Raw genomic sequence first — 20,705 nt, forward strand, 5'->3', positions numbered from 1 at the left:
ATATTTACTTAGTGATGGTGATAGCTATGACAGCCATGACTGTGGGGTGGGGGGACGAAGAGAGCTATAGGGGTGGAGGACGTTAATGGTGATGCAATGGCTGGACGGGGGACGAAGGGACTGGGTGAAGAGTGGGGTGGGGACGGCTGGACGGGAGAGGGTGGCTGGATGGAGGTGAAGGGGTGGGGTGGGGGTGGCTGAACGAAGGAGGGGGGTTGGGGGAGGGGGGCTAAGAGGTGGGGTGGGGTTGTGGTTGGACGGAGGGGGGTTGGGGAAGGAGGGTTTTTTATTTTTATTTTTAAATTTTAAAAAATATTTTTAAATTAAAAATGATAGAGGGAAAAAAAGGTTATTTTTAATTTTTTTTAATTTTAATATATTTTTTATTTTTTAAATTATTTTAATATAAAATTGACCAAAATTAACCCCCACTTGCACCTTCGGTGCGTGCCTACATGCGCCGAGTCCTAGTTAGTCCTTTCGATGCCACATAGGCAAAGTCAACGATTAAAGGATGCAAAATGTTGCTTTTAGTGGGTTTAGGGGTCCAGATGACAAACATGTAAGTAGAAGTGTCCAACTTACAAAATCGACATAGTACAGGAATCCACTGAACTATTTTGCCAAAAAAATACTCTATCTCAATTTTTGTGGCATTTTCACTTTTGAAAAGTCAAATAATTAAAATTTGAGCACAAATTTGGATATATTTAATTAAACATTGATATTTTTAATTGAGAAAATATCTTTTGTGGTTTTCTTCCTTTGATTTCTCAATGAATATGTGATATCCAAATTCAACTAATTCAAGTTTGTACTACGTAGAATTAATTTGGAGAAGCACTTTCTACTAACAAAAAATCTTTTAAGGTTAAATTCATTTCGAAGAACAACTGGAGAGTGAGAAATGATGCCCCATAAAATGTTGAAATACCACAACAAAAGTGCTTGTTAAAACAGGTGATGGAGGAAGGAAAAATCAGAATTTTAAAGATTTTAAAGAAGAAGAGGACATGTAAAGACTATTAAATAAAATAGAGAGAAAGAGAAATAGAGAAACGCAGAACATAAAGAGGTTTGATTTCAATATGTTGTCTTATTCATCAAAATAAAATTGTCTATATATAGTCTGAAAACATAACAAACAGATCAAAATTTAGGATAACCTACTTCCTAAATAGTTGCTAGTTATTCTCTCCTACAAGTTAAGAGTTAACTACCTAAAGGCTAGAAAAAACAATCTAAAGGCTAGACAAGATAAACTTGGTAAAATAGAGTTCAAGTATAGTAAAAAATACTAGCAAACCCTCCCTTAAAATGATATTTCTAACACAGTTTGCAACACTTCAACTTCTTCAGATGAGTAAATACCCAGTATTCTTCTGAACTTCAAAAATCTTTCCTTCTTCAAAGCCTTTGTGAAGATATCTGCTACTTGATCTTGACTTCTATAGTAATGCAACTCAATTGCACATTATTTGTAAGGTCTCTTAAAAAATGATACCTTACATCTATGTGCTTGCTTTTCCCATAAAACCCGGATTTTTGAACAATTTAATGGCTAAGCTATTGTTTTAGTATATGGTAGCAGCATAAGTTTGCCTGTAGTGAACTTCCTCAAGCAGTTTCCTAAGACAGAAGGTTTGACTGGCACATGCTGTTCCAGCAAAAAACTCTACTACTGTGATGGATAAAGTTACAATGAGCTACTTCTTAGATGATCATTAAATGACATTTGATCCCAGCACAAATAGGAAACAGCTAGTACTTATCATATCACCTCGATCTCCCGCACAGTCACTATCCATAACCCCAAAATCAACAGTGAACTTCCTTCCTTTTTATACAACAAACTACAACTGATTGTGCCTTGCAAATACCTAAGAATGCGCTTAGAAATTAGTAGATGAGATTGCTTAGAATTGTCCATGTACCTGCTTATAAGGCTGACAACATACATTATGTCTAGTCGAGTTTTGTGAGATACATCAAAAACTCTCTACTAGTTGCTTGTAGTAGGTTCTATCTACAAGTTGGCCTTCTGGATCCTTATCTAACTTTAAGCTAGGATCAACTGATGTAAAAATCGCCTAGCACTTCTCCATCGAAAACTTGAGCAACAAATCTTGCGCATATTTTTCTTGAAAAACAAAATATCCATCACGAGACTGGACAATCACTAATCCGAGGAAGTAATGCATTCTAAATTAGCCATATCAAACTCCTTCATTATGAATTCCTTAAATTATTTAAACATAGCCTTATTATTTTCAGTAAAAATTAAGTCATTAACATTAAACAGACAATGAGAATATTACCTTTATTGTACATGATGTAAAGAGTCTGCTCATATGAACATCTCTGAAAATCTTTCTCCATGAAATAAACATCGATGTGACTGTACCAAGCTCTTGACACTTGTTTCAATTCATATAATGTCTTCTTCAATCTATACACTTTGTGTTTTTCATCAATCCTGATATGGCCGAAAAATTGATTAACATATACTTCTTCTTCTAGGTTTTCATGTAAAAATGCTGATTTTACATCTATCTGATACATTGTTCATTCATTTGACACATCAATCCCAAAATCACACTGATTGTATTATGTTTTGTAATAGGTTCAAACATTTCAACATAATCAACACAATATTCTTGCTTGTATCATTTTGCGACGAGTCTAGCTTTGTATTTGTCTATATTTTTATTTTCTTTAAATTTTATTTTAAACACCCATTTTACACTCATGCTTTTTTTAACCTTCTGGTAATGTTATAAGTTCTCAGGTGTTGTTCTTCTTAATGAAAGATATCTTCTTCCATTGCTTTCTATCATTTTGGTTGCTTGACTGCTTCATCGAAGCTAACTGATTCACATTTTGCAAGTAAACAAAAAATACTTATGTTGCCAGTTCTAATTACCTGAAAATCACTCTTTAAGCTGGTCTCTTTCTCTGTGTTTGTTCTCTTTGAGCCCCAGAAGTATTTGAACTTTGATGTGAATATTCAACCTTTTGTAACTGTTTTGGATCATGCTGATGTATTCCACTATTCTTTTGTTCTTCATCATAAAATATTATTGACTTATGTTGCTTAACTTCTTTTCCGTTCCACTATCAAAACACTTCTTTAGAGAAAATCACATCCTTGCTAACGATAATCTTATATTCGATGGGATTATACAATTTATAAGCTTTTGAACAATTTTTTATTTCAAGAAATACACATTTTTCTCTTTTGTCATCTAATTTGTTTCGCTTCTGATCTGATACACGTGCATAACAAACATAATCAAAAATTTTAAAATGACTTATATCGGGTCTTCTTCCATTTCAAGTTTCTTCTGGTGTTATGCCTCGCAAATGAAAGTAGAACTCCTGTTTAAAACTTTTTTGGTACTTTGCTTTTAACCAATATACTCCTTACCATATTCATAATTGTTCGGTTCTTTCTCTCGCTTACTCTATTTTATTGTGGAGTGTATCCACAGTCTTCTATCTTTTAATGTCATACGACACTCAAAACTTTGAAAATCCATGTGACTCATATCACCATCTCTATCCGTACACAATATCTAAATTGACTTTTCTGCTACTACTTTAAACTTTTTGAATGCTTCAAAGACCCTTGACTTTTCTCCAAGAAAATAAACTTAAATTTTTTTACTGTAATCAATAAAATTTGCAAAACACTTTGTTTGAAATTACATTTATAGATCCATAAATATCAAAGTAAAGAATTACTAGTACCTCACTTGCTCTTTGAGTTATACCTCTTGGAAAAGACTCTCTATGCTGCTTCTCGATTCTCGATGTGATACAAGATCGACAAAGAATACACTAACACACACCAAAACAGTCCATGATTTGAAGAATCAGGACTCCTTTTGGTGACCCCTCTCGGATTCACTACACAATAACAATACAAACACGATAACAACAAGATTCTAAGGTGTTCAACACCTATAATCAGCGAGCCACAAACTAAGATTACAACACAATAACAAGAACAAAAATGACACAACAAGGTCTCGAATTTGAACACCCAAAATTGAGAATGAACACAACAACAATAATAAGATAGAATGATAGATAACTTAACACACAATGCACAAACACTAAGAACCAAAGTGTATATTGAACACTAAGACCCAATAATTCATACAAATAACATCAAGTTCTTACGGTGACCTCAAGGGAATAGAATTCCCAAGCAACCAACGTTTCAAAACAAGCAATCAACACAAGTGATTCCACACTTGTATGAACACTCTCAAAGAGCTCTCAAAATATCATCTAAGTTATGAGAAAATGACCTAATATGTTCTATTTATAGCCTAGGTTACAAATTATTACAAAATGACTAAAATGCCCTTAATGAGCCAACACTCCAAAGCTTGTTCCATTAGTTGGCCAGTTACCCGAGCACAAGTTCTTTACGTATTGATCCACAATCACGATCGTACTCATATCATCCTCCCCTTCTTGAAAAATAATTTAACCTCAAATACGAATCTTCAAAATAATAAAGGAGATAAAAGAACACATATTCCTCATGACATGAGGGTTAAAGTTAGCATGATCAACAAAAAAATATCAAACCACGAGTGTACATTCTACACATGCCGTGGGAACTTAGGGAATAAGATACCCTTCTAAGCACCAAGAAAAATACTTGTCTATCCACTTAAGCGTGACAAGAAACAAGACAAAAAGAAAAGTGTACTTCCTTGGAGCAAGGACCATAGTGTACTCTCGGGTTCTTCATCATCAAGAGGTCAAAGTAGAATCAAGACTTCACCTTCTTCGGGCCAAGCATCATCATGAGGTGTTCTTCTCATCAATCCACAAGGAATATTAACTTCTCCTTCTTCCACCACCCTCTCGAGTTCACCATCATATACATCACCCTCTTGAGGGGTTCCTTCAAGTCGTGGATACCTTTAGATTGTTTTATCAAATGGATTCTTCTCTAAGGGCTTGTAGGACTTATCCCACCCGAAGGTCTTCTTAGCATGATTGTTCCTTTCAACTTCAATGGTCGCTTCTATAAGGTCCACAATTCAATCAAACTTGTGGACAACTAATTGAGAAACAACTTTATAGCACAAGCCACCCTTGAACCAAGCTAGGCAATGATTTGGAGCTTCGACTATGTCAAGACGTAGGATCAAGTTTTGAAACTCATCATAATACTCCTCCACACTTCCATATCTTTGCCTCAAGTTGTAGAGCTTTGTTAGTTGCTCTTGTTTGTACCTTTCCATGACATATCTCTCCCTCATAAGAGTTTTCAATTCATCCCAATTCGGAAGGTCAAGATTGATATTCCTTGCCCATTGTAACTGTTTTGTCTCCCACCAAGTAGATGCATAACCTTCAAATTGAGCAATGACATGTGCGACTTTATTTTGGGAAGTTAACTCGTTGAGTTGGAAAATTCGATTACATTGTAACTCCCAATCAAGATAGAGAGATGGATCACCAGTCCCTTTGAAAGAAGGAAGAGTGATCTTAATGGAATTTAGGCCCATGTCTCTGCCCACATTTCCTCCTTGGTACACTAGACCTTCTTGAACATGTGGTCGGTGTCCCAAGTTGCCCCTACTATGAGGAGCCGATCCAACTCTTCCCCCTCGACCTCTATGTCCCCCGCCATAAGTTTTTCTTCTATTGTGCACAAATTCCACAAAGAGAGTTGCTTCATCTAACTTCTCACCTCCATAAAGACCCTCATCTTTCACATCATTAATTTGGATTGGTTGATTTTGGTTTAGTGGTGCTCTCGGCATATCAAGGGGGTCTCAGATTTGGAAAGCTTTTTGATGGACTTGACTTTGATTTTTTGGATAAGTAGGGACTTGGTGGATGGGTTCATGGGTTGGTCTAGGTGTATTGAGCAATTGGGGAAATGTATCCAGGGTGGTAGCATGTCCACTAGTCGAGGCGTGGTAGTGTTTCGGACTTAAATGGTTGGAATCTAAACGAACTTCCAATGTATCCATTCTCCTTGAAAAGAAACCCTCCATCCCGTCCATCCTTCCCTCTATCCTCTTCATTCGATCACTAAGATCATGTTTCAAGCTCATTATGGCCGCCAACAAAGCATCCATGATTACCTCTCTCTCGAGGCTTTTGGACTACCTTCACCCGAAGTCATCGTACCTAATAAGAAATACTAAACAAAACACAAACAATAACAAGTTAAGGTTATCAAAAATCACCCTCACTAACTCTCAAGCTCACACTTTTTCAAGTATCACTCAATTGGTGTCATAAGTGTTGGTACACCATTTTTACTCCAATGAAGTTACTTGGTTCCACTTGCGGCTTAAGGTCGGAATGGATTTTTTTGTGCAACGACTCAAAATAAATTTGTACGTACTTGAATCAAAAGGCTACAACGAGTTTTCAAAAAGATAAAAGCACACAAAGAAACATAGAAACGAATAAATGGACCCAAAATTAATTTACAACCTAGTAGACAATTACTAGTTTGTTAATTAGCAATAGAATCAACAAAATGTAACTAAGAAACAAAGATTAGAAACTAAGAAATAAAAATAATTGAGCTTACTTATGTTGCGTGAACAGTAAAATGTGATGACGTGAAAGCCACATAATTGGTCGCGGTCCCACACAATTTTTTTTTAATCACCAATTTGAAGCTTTTGTCTTGATACAATTTGGAATGGATGAGTTTGTCTTTTGGTGGAAAAATTCAAGTCTTAAAAACTTTTTCAAATTTCAACTCAAAAAGTGAGACTTGACTTTACTATTACCACAAAACAAGGTCCTTGAATTATGAAAAAGTGGTTGATAAGTCTTTGAAGTGATGTGTTCAAGTCTCTTCATCAATAACTTTCCAACTTTATCTTACACCTTTTTTGGATCTATGTTATACTTTATATTGATTAAGAGATGTCAAGATGTGAAGAACAACAAGATCTCAATAACAATTTCTCAAGAACACCGCCAACATTTACCTCCAAGTTCACAACAATTGCAACACACGACCAAGATCAATAATATCAACACACAACCAACTTCCAATTTACATCAACATAAGCTCAAACCATTATATCTAGACACTTTAGTGTTGGTGAGAAAGAAACCAACACTAGAAATAATCTAAACAAACAAAAGACTACAAGATCTAGCAACAAAGAAACATGTCTCGGCCAAGAACAATAACAACTTCTACACTTTCCTTTTTTTTTGTATTTTTAAGCTAGCTAGCCCAAGATTGATCTTGTGAAAATAAAATTAAGTCATGCTTTGATACCAAATGATACAAGATCGACAAGGAAGACACTAACACACACCAAAATAGTCCATGATTTGAAGAACCAAGGATCCCTTTTGGTGAACCCTCTCGGATTCACTACACAATAACAATACAAGCACGATAACAACAAGATTCTAAGGAGTTCAACACCTATAATCAGCGAGCCACAAACTAATATTACAACACAATAACAAGAACAAAAATGACACAACAAGGGCTCGGGTTTGGACACCCAAAATCGAGAATGAACACAACAACAATAATAAGATAGAATGATAGATAACTTGACACACAATACACAAACACTAAGAACCAAAGTGTATACTGAACACTAAGACCCAAGAATTCATATAAATAACATCAACTTCTTACGGTGACCTCAAGGGAACGGAATCCCCAAGCAACTAACGTTTCAAAACAAGCAACCCACACAAGTGATTCCACACTTGTATGAACACTCTCAAAGAGCTCTCAAAATATCATCTAAGTTATAAGAAAATGACCTAATATGTTCTATTTATAGCCTAGGTTACAACTTATTACAAAATGACTAAAATGCCCTTAATGAGCCAACACTCCAAATCATGTTCCATTAGTTGGCTAGTCGCCCAAGCACGAGTTCTTTACGTATTGATCCACAATCACGATCATACTCGTATCACGATAACCCAACCTTTGCAAAAGCTAAAAGGTTTATGAAACTTTGAAAGACCAGTAACCATGTTTCTTTGTTGAGGGATTGTAAGTCCTTCAAAATTTAGGTGGCCATATCGAAAATTCCATAACCTAGCTGCCTCATTCAATTGAGTTTTTAAACATGACTGCTCAATATGGTTAAAGTTAAGTGGAAATATTTTATTGGTAGTTATATTTACCTGTTCAAATAATCCAAGCTTAGCATCTTGAATTCTGCATTTTTCATCCTTTATATTCAATTCATAATCTTCCTCTTGTAGCTGTCTAATGCTGAGAAAATTAGTCTTCAAACATGACATATAAAGTACATAAAAAATTATACGTATTTCATTTTCTTTTGTCTGTACCTTAACCTGACTTTTTCTCATCACTAAAAGTTTTGAGTCGTCTTCAAATCTCAACTTGACTCTAAAAGTTTCATCCAAGATTGACAAAGCATTCTTGACACCAGTCATATGATTGTTACATCCTATGTCTAAGTACCAGTTATTTCATATAATCTCCTTCTTTATTATCAGTAATTGTGATATCTCTTCCTTCCCTTGTTCCATAAAATTGGACGAGTCACCTCTCTTTGTGACATATATGTTTTGCATTCAAATTTGTAATTACCAAATTTATAACATCTATAGCATTCAATATGTGCCTTACTTTCTGCTCCTCCTTCGTGATTGGTTTGAAAATATTTTTTTTGATTTCTTTTCTTTCGTTGGCCACTGATATTTGTGTGAGCATTGCATCCCTTCGTTTTCGTCTTGTTATGGTTACTTGCTGGATTTGAGACCTAAAGAGATTATTCTTCTTGTTCTTGTTGGATCAACTTTTTCTCATGAACTAACAACGAACTTTGCAGTCTATCCAGTGATAGCTTATCAATATCGTGTGATTCCTCTATGGCACATACAACAAAGTTAAATTTTGGTGTTAGTGATCTTAAGATCTTCTCTATAATAACCACGTCCTCTGACTTATCACCGTATAACCTCATTCTGTTGACAATGATCATTAATTTTGAGAAGTAATTTATAATTAATTTTTCAAAATTTATTTTTAATGTCTCAAATTCAGTGTTAAGTGTCTAAAGTTATTGCCTTTTAGTCTTGGCAGAACCTTGATACTTTCTTCTCATTGAATCTCATATATGTTTGGAGGTATCTTTGCGAAGAAGTGTCTCAAAGATTGAATGATCAATAGCCCGAAATAAATAATTTTGGTTTTTAAATCTTTCAATTTCGCTCCTTCTATTTTTACCTTCCAAGCTTTTACTGCACCAGCTTTCAATTGTTGTATACTTTCTGAAACTACTTGTCAGTATTCTTTTGATTTCAGAAAGTTTTCCATCAACATACACCAATGGTCATAATGACCATCAAATCGAGGGATGAAAAGTTGAACGAAGTTCTCTGATACTAGCAAGAAAATTATAAATGTTTAGAAAAAATTACTGCAAAAGTTTTCTGTCCACTTAAGGCCAAGGCTCGAATACCAAATGTTAGATAAAATAGAGAAATTGAGAAACGCAAAACACAAAGAGGTTTGATTCCACTATATATGTCGTCTTATTCATCGAAATAATGCTGCCTATATGTAGTTTGAAAACATTAAAAAAAAAAAAAAAAACCAAAATTTAGGTTAACCTACTTCTTAAATATATAGTTGCTAGTTATTCTGTCCTACAAGTTAGGAGTTAACACCTAAAGACTAGGTAAAACAATTTAAAGGCTTGACAAAATAAACTTAATAAAATAGAATTCAAGTATGGTAAAAAAACTGTCAATAAAGACTGAGGATGAAGAACAAAGTTTATAAAGCACTTGTATAAATAAACATAGTTTAATTTCAAGCTTGATAGTGAAGTAGAAAATAGTTATGAGTTGAGTTGTATTTGAGATTTGATTTTATGTGGAATGAGATGGATAATTCGATCCAAAAGAAAAAAAAAATATTTTCGAAGTGAAGCGCATGATATCAACTCAATATATAATATATAATGGAAAGCATATAGGATATTAGCATAATTTTTCATACTAGAAGGTAAAATTTGAAGTTCTACAAACTAAGAGGGCGTCACTTGTAATTTAAAATAAAAATAATAAATAATACTCCTAGTTTTTTATTTAAAAAAACATGAGGCTTGAATAAACTAGAACACTACAAAGTGCAACGTGGCAAACCAAATATCCAACGTTTTAAGCTACGTGGAAATTAATGACGGCTAATATTGGACATGTGTCACTGCTGTATTTATTTACATTCCATATTCAGTTATAGAAAGTTCTTCAAAATGAATCCAAATTGTTATTTCTAAAAAGTAGAAAAATTAGAAGCCTCTTACGTGTTCATTGCAATGTATATTAACCAATAATATAACTACACGATTATTTAAGCTTGATTGGAAAATATGGACGGACAGGATTTGGTAATTGACACGTGTAAGATGTGTGTAATAAAGTTTGTTGTAATGTTTGAAATTGACTTTTATGTTTATATTATATTTGTACAAGGTTAATCATAATAATGTAGTGTCACCATTGATTGACCACATGCAATTAGGTTAGGCAGATTTGAAAAAATAATTTGCATCGCTATTGATATGATCATGTGGGGTTGTTGCATGAGCACAGTCATCTTAGATCAAGGATGATCAATAATAAATATCTTTTATTAAAAGTTATGTATTGTATATAAATTTAATGTTTGCACACTTTTTATATAATTGAGAAAAAATTTTACATGTTCGTTATTAAATTTTCAATATCGTCACTATATTATTGCTAGTGGCGAGCTGAAATCTTTGTTAATAAAAATTTAATATAAAAATGAATATATACAATCAAAAGAACTCAAATATATAAATAATATTTTTGTTAATTTTATCTATTTGTATATTATAACTTGAGCGAATAAATATCAATTGAGACCTTTATTTATTATAAGAGAAAATGGTCAAAAATTTCTCCAATCTTTACCTCAAATTTCAACTACACACTTATACTTTGTGTGGGTTCTATAACTCACCCGAACTATTTTAAAGTGGAATTATTACACCTCTAAAAGATGACATGGTAATAGAGTGTGACTTACTCTCTTTAAAGAGAGTTGGAACGAAAATTATTTATCAAAAAAATATTTTTAATATTTTTTTATTTTCTTTATTCATTTTTAATTATTATTTTTCTTTATTCATTTTGTTTCTTCTTCTTCATCTTCTTTCTCACAAACAAAAAACTTCAAAAACTCATCAATGGCATCCAACACTAATTTATTATTTTCCTCATTTCAAGCACAAAATTAATTGGTTCCGACTTCAAGATCGTCAAAAATTTTAAAATGCATGAGTATTGTTCATCGTTTTCAACTTCAAGGTCATCGAAAATTTTTAATTCGATATTATTGTTCATTATTTTCGGTTTCAAGATCGTCGAAAATTTTGAAATTGGTATTGTTTGTTGTTTCCGAATTTAAGATCGTCGGAAATTTAAAAATTGATATTGTTCATTATTTTCCACTTCAAGGTTGTCGAAAATTTCAAATTCGATGTTGTTTATTATTTTCTACTTCAAGATCGTCGGAAATTTCAAAATCGATATTGTCCATTATTTCCGACTTCAAGGTCGTCGAAAATTCCAAAATTCTCTATTGTTTCCGACTTTAAGGTCATCGAAAATTTTAAATTCGATATTGTTCATTATTTCCGGCTTCAAGGTCGTCGAAAATTTTGAAAATGGTATTGTTCGTTGTTTCCGGATTTAAGATCATCGAAAATTTAAAAATTGATATTGTTCATTGTTCCCACTTCAAGGTTGTCGAAAATTTCAAATTCGATGTTTATTATTTTCAATTTCAAGATCGTTGAAAATTTCAAATTCGATATTATTCATTATTTCCCACTTCAAGGTCATCGAAAAATTATTTGCATAGAAGTAGCTATAATAAAGTTTAAAAAGGAAAAGAGATGAAAAGTAATGGTGAAAAAATGATGAAAAGTAATAAAATGGAGAAGAAAGTAAATAAAAATTAATTTTAAACAAAAAAACACCTTTAAAAATACGATTGGCATGTGTATTACACCGTCTCTTCCAAAACTGGGTATAGCATTTCGTGGGCGTAATAATTCACTTTAAAATAATTCAGAGGGGTCATAGCAAAGTATAAATTTGTAGTTGAAATTTGGGGTAAAGGTTGGGAGGATTTTGACCATTTTCTCTTTATTATAGCAAGAATAATTTTATTATTGATCATATATTCAAATTGAAAATAGCTATTTTCATATATATAACAATAATGACATGTCCAATGAAATTTTACAAATAAAATTTGAGGAGAATGTCGTATAGATCGATGACCTTATTTTTATATTTTGTGATTGAGAAAGATTATGTTTAACAAGTCTTCGACTCAAGCAAAATATAACAAACTAAATAAGAAGAGTGTTGTGTGGACAATCTTATTTCTATTTTGTGAGATCGAGAAATTATTTTTATAGACATTCATCTCAAGTACAGAAGTAAAAGAGTTATACAGTAGAGAATATCAATAGCATCAATAAATAGTATGATAACTGAAATAAACAAAAAATACTCCCACCGTCTCAAATTACTTGTCCCAAATTTTCTAATTTGATTTTTCATTTTACTTGTCTTTTTTCATTAATCAAGAAGAGAATTTTTCTTTTTTATGTTTTACCCTTTGCATTAATTACTTTTTCTTTAAATTAAAATGTAAACATTATTTAATAGTGTTATTATGATAAACTAGCCATGTTATTAATTATTTTTCTTAATTAATATATCATCTTAATTTGAGATGAATAATTTAGAACGGAGAGAGTATATAATAATAAGAAGAAGTAGCAGCATAAGAAAGTAGGGGGAAAAGATATTCATACCACTGATGAAAAAAACTAGACAATACCGCTATATCTATTTACTAATCTCCAATTGTAATCCTCGAACTCATTTATTCAAACATAATGTTTACAATTAACAAAAAAAAGTTTGTATATAATGTGGTGGTATTCCGTAAATTTAATTTAGATGCATAAAAATTAATTTGAACATCAAAAAAATTAATTAATTAACTTATGTCTTAGTGATTCATACACTTATTTTAATTGTAAATTTTATAACATTTTTCAAAAATGTTTTTTTTTCATAAGGAAGGTAGAGTAGTAATAAAATGAGAATGTCGGTTAAGTTGGTGGAATAGGAACGTATTTTCTTGGTGTTGTTAGGTAGAATTTTACTTTGACCCGATGTGACAATTGACAAATAATTATTGGCATTTTTGTTAAAAATTGGTCTATACAAGGCGTATGTTTTTTCAACCCATAATAGAGCAACAAAGAAACGTATGATTTTTCAAATCTAACATGTCACTAGAGCCGTTAATATGGGCCGAGGCCCGGTGGGTCAGCCTGACCCAGCCTGTAATTTGTAAGGTGGCTTTAATTTTTGCAGCTCATTTAAAAATATGGTATTTTAGTTCGGCTCGGATAAGCTCATGATCCGTAAGGCTTGAGGAATGTGGGTTAGGCTAGTCCGTAGATCGGCCCGTCAGTTAAATAATAAATAATTTAAGAAATAAAATAAAATACTGAAAAATAATAAAAGAGTTAAAAAACAATCAAGTCCAATGATGACCATTGACCGGTTCTATTAACAAAGAAAATGAAAACCAGAAAGTTTCTTACTTTCCTATCTAATAAATAAAAAAATAATTAATTATCTATCACTAAAACATAAAGAGTACATTGTACTCTTCACTTTCCTAATTTCCTTAGTTCAGCTAGCCGCCTCCTCTTCATTATATCTCCCTCAACGCGTCATCGACTTTCAACCATGATGTTTCCGATTGAATAGTGTCACCTCTTCGTTTTCTTCCTATTTTGGGTGATTCGAGCTCTGGCTCCCTTTTGATTAACAAACATTAGTATTATGTGTTATTGTGTGATAAATATTTATGTTTATTAACAGTGTAAAATTAAATTATAAAAAATTATTTTTTAAAAAGTGGGCTGGCCCGTGAGTTCTGCAGCCACAAAATAATAGCATGAACTTAGTATTTTTTGATCCATCATTTAAATGAATCAGTCTAATCTGATCCATCAAACTCAAAGCCTATATGAGATGGGCCAACCCATATTGACAGTTGTACATGTCACGTACTTGACATGTTTTTTGTCTTTTCGTATTAAAACTTCTAATTTTCTTATTTCATGTGTTGGGCACCTTTGATATGCTAGGAAGGTTTTATATTGGCGGTTAGTGCACGTAAGCGGATTCAATATTAAAATTTATGAATTTCTATTTTAATGTCTAGCTATTTGCTTTTTATGAATTAATAAGTTAATATAAAGTTAAGTTTTTAAAACCTATTTCCTAGTCATTCTCTTTCCTATGTGCACGTAAGCGGATTCAATATTAAAATTTATGAATTTCTATTTTAATGTCTAGCTATTTGCTTTTTATGAATTAATAAGTTAATATAAAGTTAAGTTTTTAAAACCTATTTCCTAGTCATTCTCTTTCCTATGTATTGCATCTTTCTTATATAAGAAAACTAGTATCCATATTCGTGCATTGCGCGGAAAACTTAAAAAATATAGTTTTAATAAATTATAATAATTACTGTATTGTCTTGGATCATATTATATTAACAAAATTTCAAATTGTATTTCAACATGAAGTATATTTAATAACAAAGTTTATATGAAATTTAAGAAGATTGAAGAGATATATAGTGCTAGAATTTCTTGTTAGTTCCTTAATACTTCTATATGTGAAAGTTATTAATTATCTAAACACGTAATTCATATGATTTCAATTCATTTTTTAAAAATCTATATGCAAAAATTTCTTTAAAAGAATTGGAGTAAGATAAAAATTAATATAACTTAGATTTCTCTTCACAGTAAATTATATTACCTATTTGTGATTATATTTTTGATATTTTTGAAATTAAAAATAAAAATGAATAGATTTTTGGGGAATTAAACTGTATTGAAATAGAAGTTGTTTGAGTATATCCCAACATAAAGAGATAAATCACATTTTGCTTGATAAATGCATAAAATATATCCTCAAGGAGAAAACAAAAAATTATAAAGAACTACGCTATAATAATTACTGCATAATTTAATTAGAAAATAAATTGTTAATTACTTATTATAAGGTGTTGGCATGAAAAGCGCGATATTCAGACCCAAATTTTAGTTTTTTTTTATTTGATCAAATTCTTAAATGAAATTATTGTAACAATTAATACAAGGGATATGGAGCTTAAATATTTTATAAAATCCGGACAACAACAAATTTAAGAAAATTTCTCATATAATCAACACTCATATGTTCTATTTTTCTCCTTTCTTAGGTTGCATTTATTCTTTTTAAGATCTAGACGTCTGAATCTGAATGTACTTGAATGATTAAGATATTGTTTCTAGATCTGAAAACTGAATGATTAAAACTGTTTGTTTTCCAACATCTGAATGTGCAAAAAGTTTTTATTTGTATATATAATAAAATAAAAAATATAATTCAAGTAAAAAAATAATTATAAATCGGAAAAGTATGTAATTTAATACAACAAAATTATTATTTAATTAAAAAAAAATATTTATGTTTGTTAGTGAAAGTGGAGATGGTTTATAATGGTAGTTGCGGTGACAATGATTGATGTTAGTGATTAGTATTGTTGGTAGTGATAGTTGTGATGGTTGGTATTGCGGTGACTGTTATGATGATGGTGGTTGATAGTGGTGGTGGTGGTTGTGATGTGATGTTGCTTGATGTTAGTAGTTGGAGGTGTCGATTGTGATGGTTGAAAAATGAATGCATGATGATTGACGATGTGTTGGTGCTAGTTGGAGATGTTATTAGTTGTGATGACGGAGCTAGTTGTTAGTAGAGATAAATTATAGCGATGGTAGTGGTTGAAGTGGTTGTAGAGGTGACGTTACTAGTAACAATGGTGGTGGCAGCCGAAGAATGTGTGGAGGTTGTGATGTATTAGTGGTAGTTAGTGGTGGTGTTAGTTGTGATAGATGAGTTGGTCGATAGTATAGATTGACCGGTAGTGGTTGATGATGGTGGTGTTGTTGATGGCGCTGGTGGCGGTGAATTTAAGGAGAAGTTGACAATAGTGATTGCTAGCGATATTTGTTGTCGATGGTGGATGTGGTTGTTGGTGGTGGGTATTGGTTGACAATGGTGGCGGTGGGAGCCCTTAAACATGAAAGGTCATATTATTTTGTAATACTCAACTTCTACATGTTGGATGAATGATCAGCATTTTAGGCATCACCTTGAAGCCTTGGACGTCAAATTGGTACCGAATAACCTGACTAAGATGTTCTTTCAACCTATGATATATGAGTGCAATGTTATGTTATAAAATCATAAGATTTGAAAAAAGTATGGCAAGTAATGAAATCATAAGATTTCTTAAAATTACTTGTAAGTCCAAGTTGTTGAAGGATTTGAAATTTGGCAAAGAAATGCAAAACAAAATAAATAGTGAAGGAAAAGATCATATCATCATTCTTCTTGCAACAAAAAAAGAAAGAAAGACAAAAAGTTATAAATACTTATTGAAAATGCACGTAAGCTAGTTTGGATACCACTATAATTTCTGCAATGAAATACAACAATCAGAATGTATTGAATACAAAACTCAAACTCGCAGAGAATATGATATTTCAGACGCCTCTAAATAAGAAAGAATTCTTTAACATGTTCATCCTATGTGATATAACATTGTGCAGATAATTCATTACACAATTTTTACTACACTCCCTCTTATTTTGAGTTTACCAACTCACCTGATTGCAGTCCTATATTCTATGAATAGTGCAGTATGTTTCCATGATATTTTAGTTTTTGGCCTTCAGAAGTTTTTATATTGCATTATAGTTACAGTTATTATTAAGAAGAAAATAAAGAAAAAAGAAAAGGTTGTTTAGGTAGTTTTGTTTTTACAAATATGTAGGTTATGGAGTTACATATTTTTAGGGGTAAGATTAGTTGCTTATATTTTTGAAATTTAAAACTTTTTTCTACTTGAGATTTTTAGGGAAGTTGGTTCTCCTTCGTGTTCTTTTTTTTTTTTTTTTTTAATTTTAAAATTTTAATTGAGATTTTAAAGGAAGTTGGTTCTCCTTCATGTTTTTTATTTATTTAAATATAAATAGTCTCTTAATTTTTAGCTGGTTATTCAGTTTTTTAAAATATATTGTAATGGTATAAAGTCTTCTACATTTTAAATATAATGGAAAAAGCTCAAAAATACCTCTCAATAATTCTTAATTGTTTTTTTAAGGTGAGTAGATAATTACATAAACATTTTTCCACTTTCCATGTTTTGAAATGTGGTTTGAATCCACTGCCGTCTCACCACATATACACATTCTCCTAATTCTCGTTTCTGTCTTTTTTTTTTTCCTCAAAATATTCATATATAATTTTTACATATTCAAAATTCAAAAATTTTAGTGCTAAAAAGGTAAAAATTGAATTTAATTTCTATTTTTTAAATAACCCATATTCATTTTATTTTTCTTTTGAATTTACAGTAATCTTTTATTTTTTATTTTAAAAAATGGAATTTTCAAGTAATTACACTTGTAAGCCTAGGATACCTTTTTAAATTATAGCTATATTTTAGATAATTTTTTAAATGAACTTTTTACTTATAAATATTGATTTTTTTAGTTGCAATTAAAAAGTAGTAGTTGCTATATTGAAGGGACATTAAAAACGTTGTTATTAGATATTAGATGGATTTGCAGTAGATATATGTTGGATTTGCAGTAGATATTATTATTTTTTAAATTAATAATAGTAGTTTAAGTTTTTATTCTTATTTCTTTTTCAGAAAATTCATATTAATTTATTGAGAAAAAATAAAATGTGGAAGTTTATTCGAAACAGTTTTTTGTAAGTAAGATAATTTTCAATTTGTAAGATAATTGTGAGGGAAGTTAACTGTTTTTTTTTTTAAAGTAGGATTTTAAATTGTTTTTTTTTTCTTAAATATTTTTTTGTGGTGCTGACACGTGGCAGTTTTGCCTCTCCTATTATATAGATATAGATTCTATATTAGGTTTGTGCAAAAATCGAACCGACCGATAAAAATGTTATTGGGTTATTGCTATTGGGTTATTGGGTTAACAATTTTTTATTGGTTTTATAAAAAATTTTATTGGGTAAACGGTTCGGTATCGGTTTTAGCTTATTGAACCGATAACCCAATAAGAATACATTAAGTTATGATTTTATCCCTATTTATGTTATATATTTAAATATCTCTCTCTTTATCTATCTATCTATCTATCTATCTCTATAGAGAGAGATATGTGTTGTATATAAATTATATGCATTACTAATTCATAATTCAGTGATTCACAAAGTATTAACCTATTCAGGGCAACAAAGGCACAATATAAAGTTTAGCTATTATCGTAATAAAAAGATTGAAGCATTTATAGCTTCCAACAATTAGGATTCAATTTTTTTCTAACATTCAGTTCAAACTTGAAGATTCTTGTAAACTAAAATACATTGCGTAGGTTTTAATGGTAATTAAGATTTCATTTTTTTTATGTTAGTTGTTACTATTTCTATTTTATAAGTATTTTCTTATTGGTTAAATCAAAAACCAAACCATTAAGGATCAAAAATTGATAAACCGAAACCGATAAGAAAATATATTATTGGTTGGTTATTGGTTTTACACATTTAAAAATTAAAAACCGAACCAATAACACGTAAAATCGAACCGAGCTGACAGATGCACACCCCTATTCTATATTTAATATCGATGAAAATATTTTTCAAATATCGTTTCCATGATGAAATTGTTGAAAAATGTTTGCTCTTTTGGATGTTTCACCCCAAAAGAAAATATGAGTGATCAGAAATTAATGTATTGTCGAAACATTGCCTATACCCAATGCTACACAACTTACGATTACCATAATTTCACTAACTTAAAAGTGATCCAAGGAAATAAGAAAATATCTTACTCGTTAATATATTTTCTGAAAAATAATTTTCACGAGTTGTAACTTTAAAATTATCAAAAGTGGATGTCAGTGGAAAGCGAAAGTTCCTTTACAGTTTCTTAATGTGTGAGCTGAACATGGTAAAATTCTATCTGGTGCTAAAGCTGGCTATTAATAGGATGGACAATATATGGCTAAACTGAAAGAGTTTAGACTACCTATTGAAAAGAATTAAACAATTAGAAGCTCAAATGCACTACTCAAAAGATGGTTAAAACCAAGTTGGTGTTCATTTACAATACAAGAAAAGCTGCCTCACCAGCCACTAGTGTACTCTTTGCAACTGGTATGTAAGGTCACTAATGTGCTGTCACAACTTTGTTGCCTAAATGGCAATTCAATTATAGTTTAAGCATATAGACAAATTGCGAGTTGTACACTATTCTGTGTAAGCTTATTATATCCAGGGTACTAGATTGCAATGAATCAAGCTGGTTTCATTCTTTGGAGAAAAATAGCAGATAACATCATACCAATCTATGAACTTGCCAACGCCTATACTAGGAAACAAGTATCACCTATTGATGTTGCTAGATGCATTCTCATCCATCCTATTTGCTATAAGTCTTGTAGATGTCATTACTACTATTTAGCAGGGGATATCTTTGCGGTCTGCGTAAAACTACCCTACACAGACAGAAATACAACTAGTGCAAACCCCTCACTCTGGTATACTATTGCTCTCAATTATTTACAAGTTAATAGTGCATACTGTAGAAGTTGGCTGCATATATCCTGTAGTCAACGGGACTTGGGATAGAATATGTTCTCCCAAGGGGATTTACCTAATCAAATGAAGTCATGGGAACAGGACAAGTTACGGAGCAGATGGACAACAATTTGAGAAAACTTTGATACAACATATTACTAGAGTTGGGAAGCATGATAAGGCAGAACTTAGATACAATTACAAGGTATTTCCCCAGGGTCTCATGGAAGAGTTGGATTATGGATGCTAAATATAGGCGCGTAGCTCATGTCAAACTAAGGATTAGTCAGATGCACTTAACATAGAAAAAACAATGCACGGAGAAATGTAGAGATATAAACACCTTAAGCTTAGGGGAAGAGATTTTGCTGATGAATGAAGTTTAACTATGTTTTTGGTTAAAAGAAAGATGACAGCTTACCTGAACACCAGAAAAGGGAACTGGATTAGACAAAACTACTGCAATGCCTTTTCAATCACGTGTTATCAAAACTCAAAGCACAACATAGTCAGGTTATAGATGAGGCGAAGGCGAAGATGAAAAGATTTTCCACTTGAATTAAATTGAAGTTGGTTTAGCACTATCTTCAAGAAGATATATTGATACAACTCCCATGACACCTCCAAATGAGAAAAGTAAATAGAATCCAAACTAAACCCAAAATAGAAGGCCTCATCATGCTTTTTCAGAAAACCTGCCTTATCAACAGTTGACCCACAGGTAAAAGTACGAGAAGGATTTCCCAGTATAACTGACAAGGCTTCGTTAGTGCATCCATCAACCCCAAGAGTCACCTCAGCCTTGACAAGTATGAAAGAGCCACCACAATGAGCAAATATGCTCGAATATAACTTACTTTGCTCTCCCAGTATAACTGACAAGGCGTCGTAAGTGCATTCATAAACCCCAAGAGTCACCTCAGCCTTGACAAGTATGAAGGAGCCAGCAC

The 20,705-nt window shown here is 31.8% G+C and overlaps 1 protein-coding gene across 1 annotated transcript; it reads right to left on the bottom strand.

Annotated features, from left to right (window-relative positions):
* Window positions 1-19,888: 19,888 nt before the first annotated feature.
* Window positions 19,889-20,705, bottom strand: LOC124889345 (the record flags this gene model as incomplete). The annotated part of the gene is given in 1 exon segment (XM_047400904.1): window positions 19,889-20,705. A coding segment is annotated over 1 exon segment (464 nt), but the record flags the coding sequence as incomplete, so codon positions are not given.

The sequence above is a fragment of the Capsicum annuum genome, chromosome 12 (assembly GCF_002878395.1).
Source record: "Capsicum annuum cultivar UCD-10X-F1 chromosome 12, UCD10Xv1.1, whole genome shotgun sequence".
Classification (NCBI taxonomy): Eukaryota; Viridiplantae; Streptophyta; class Magnoliopsida; order Solanales; family Solanaceae; genus Capsicum; species Capsicum annuum.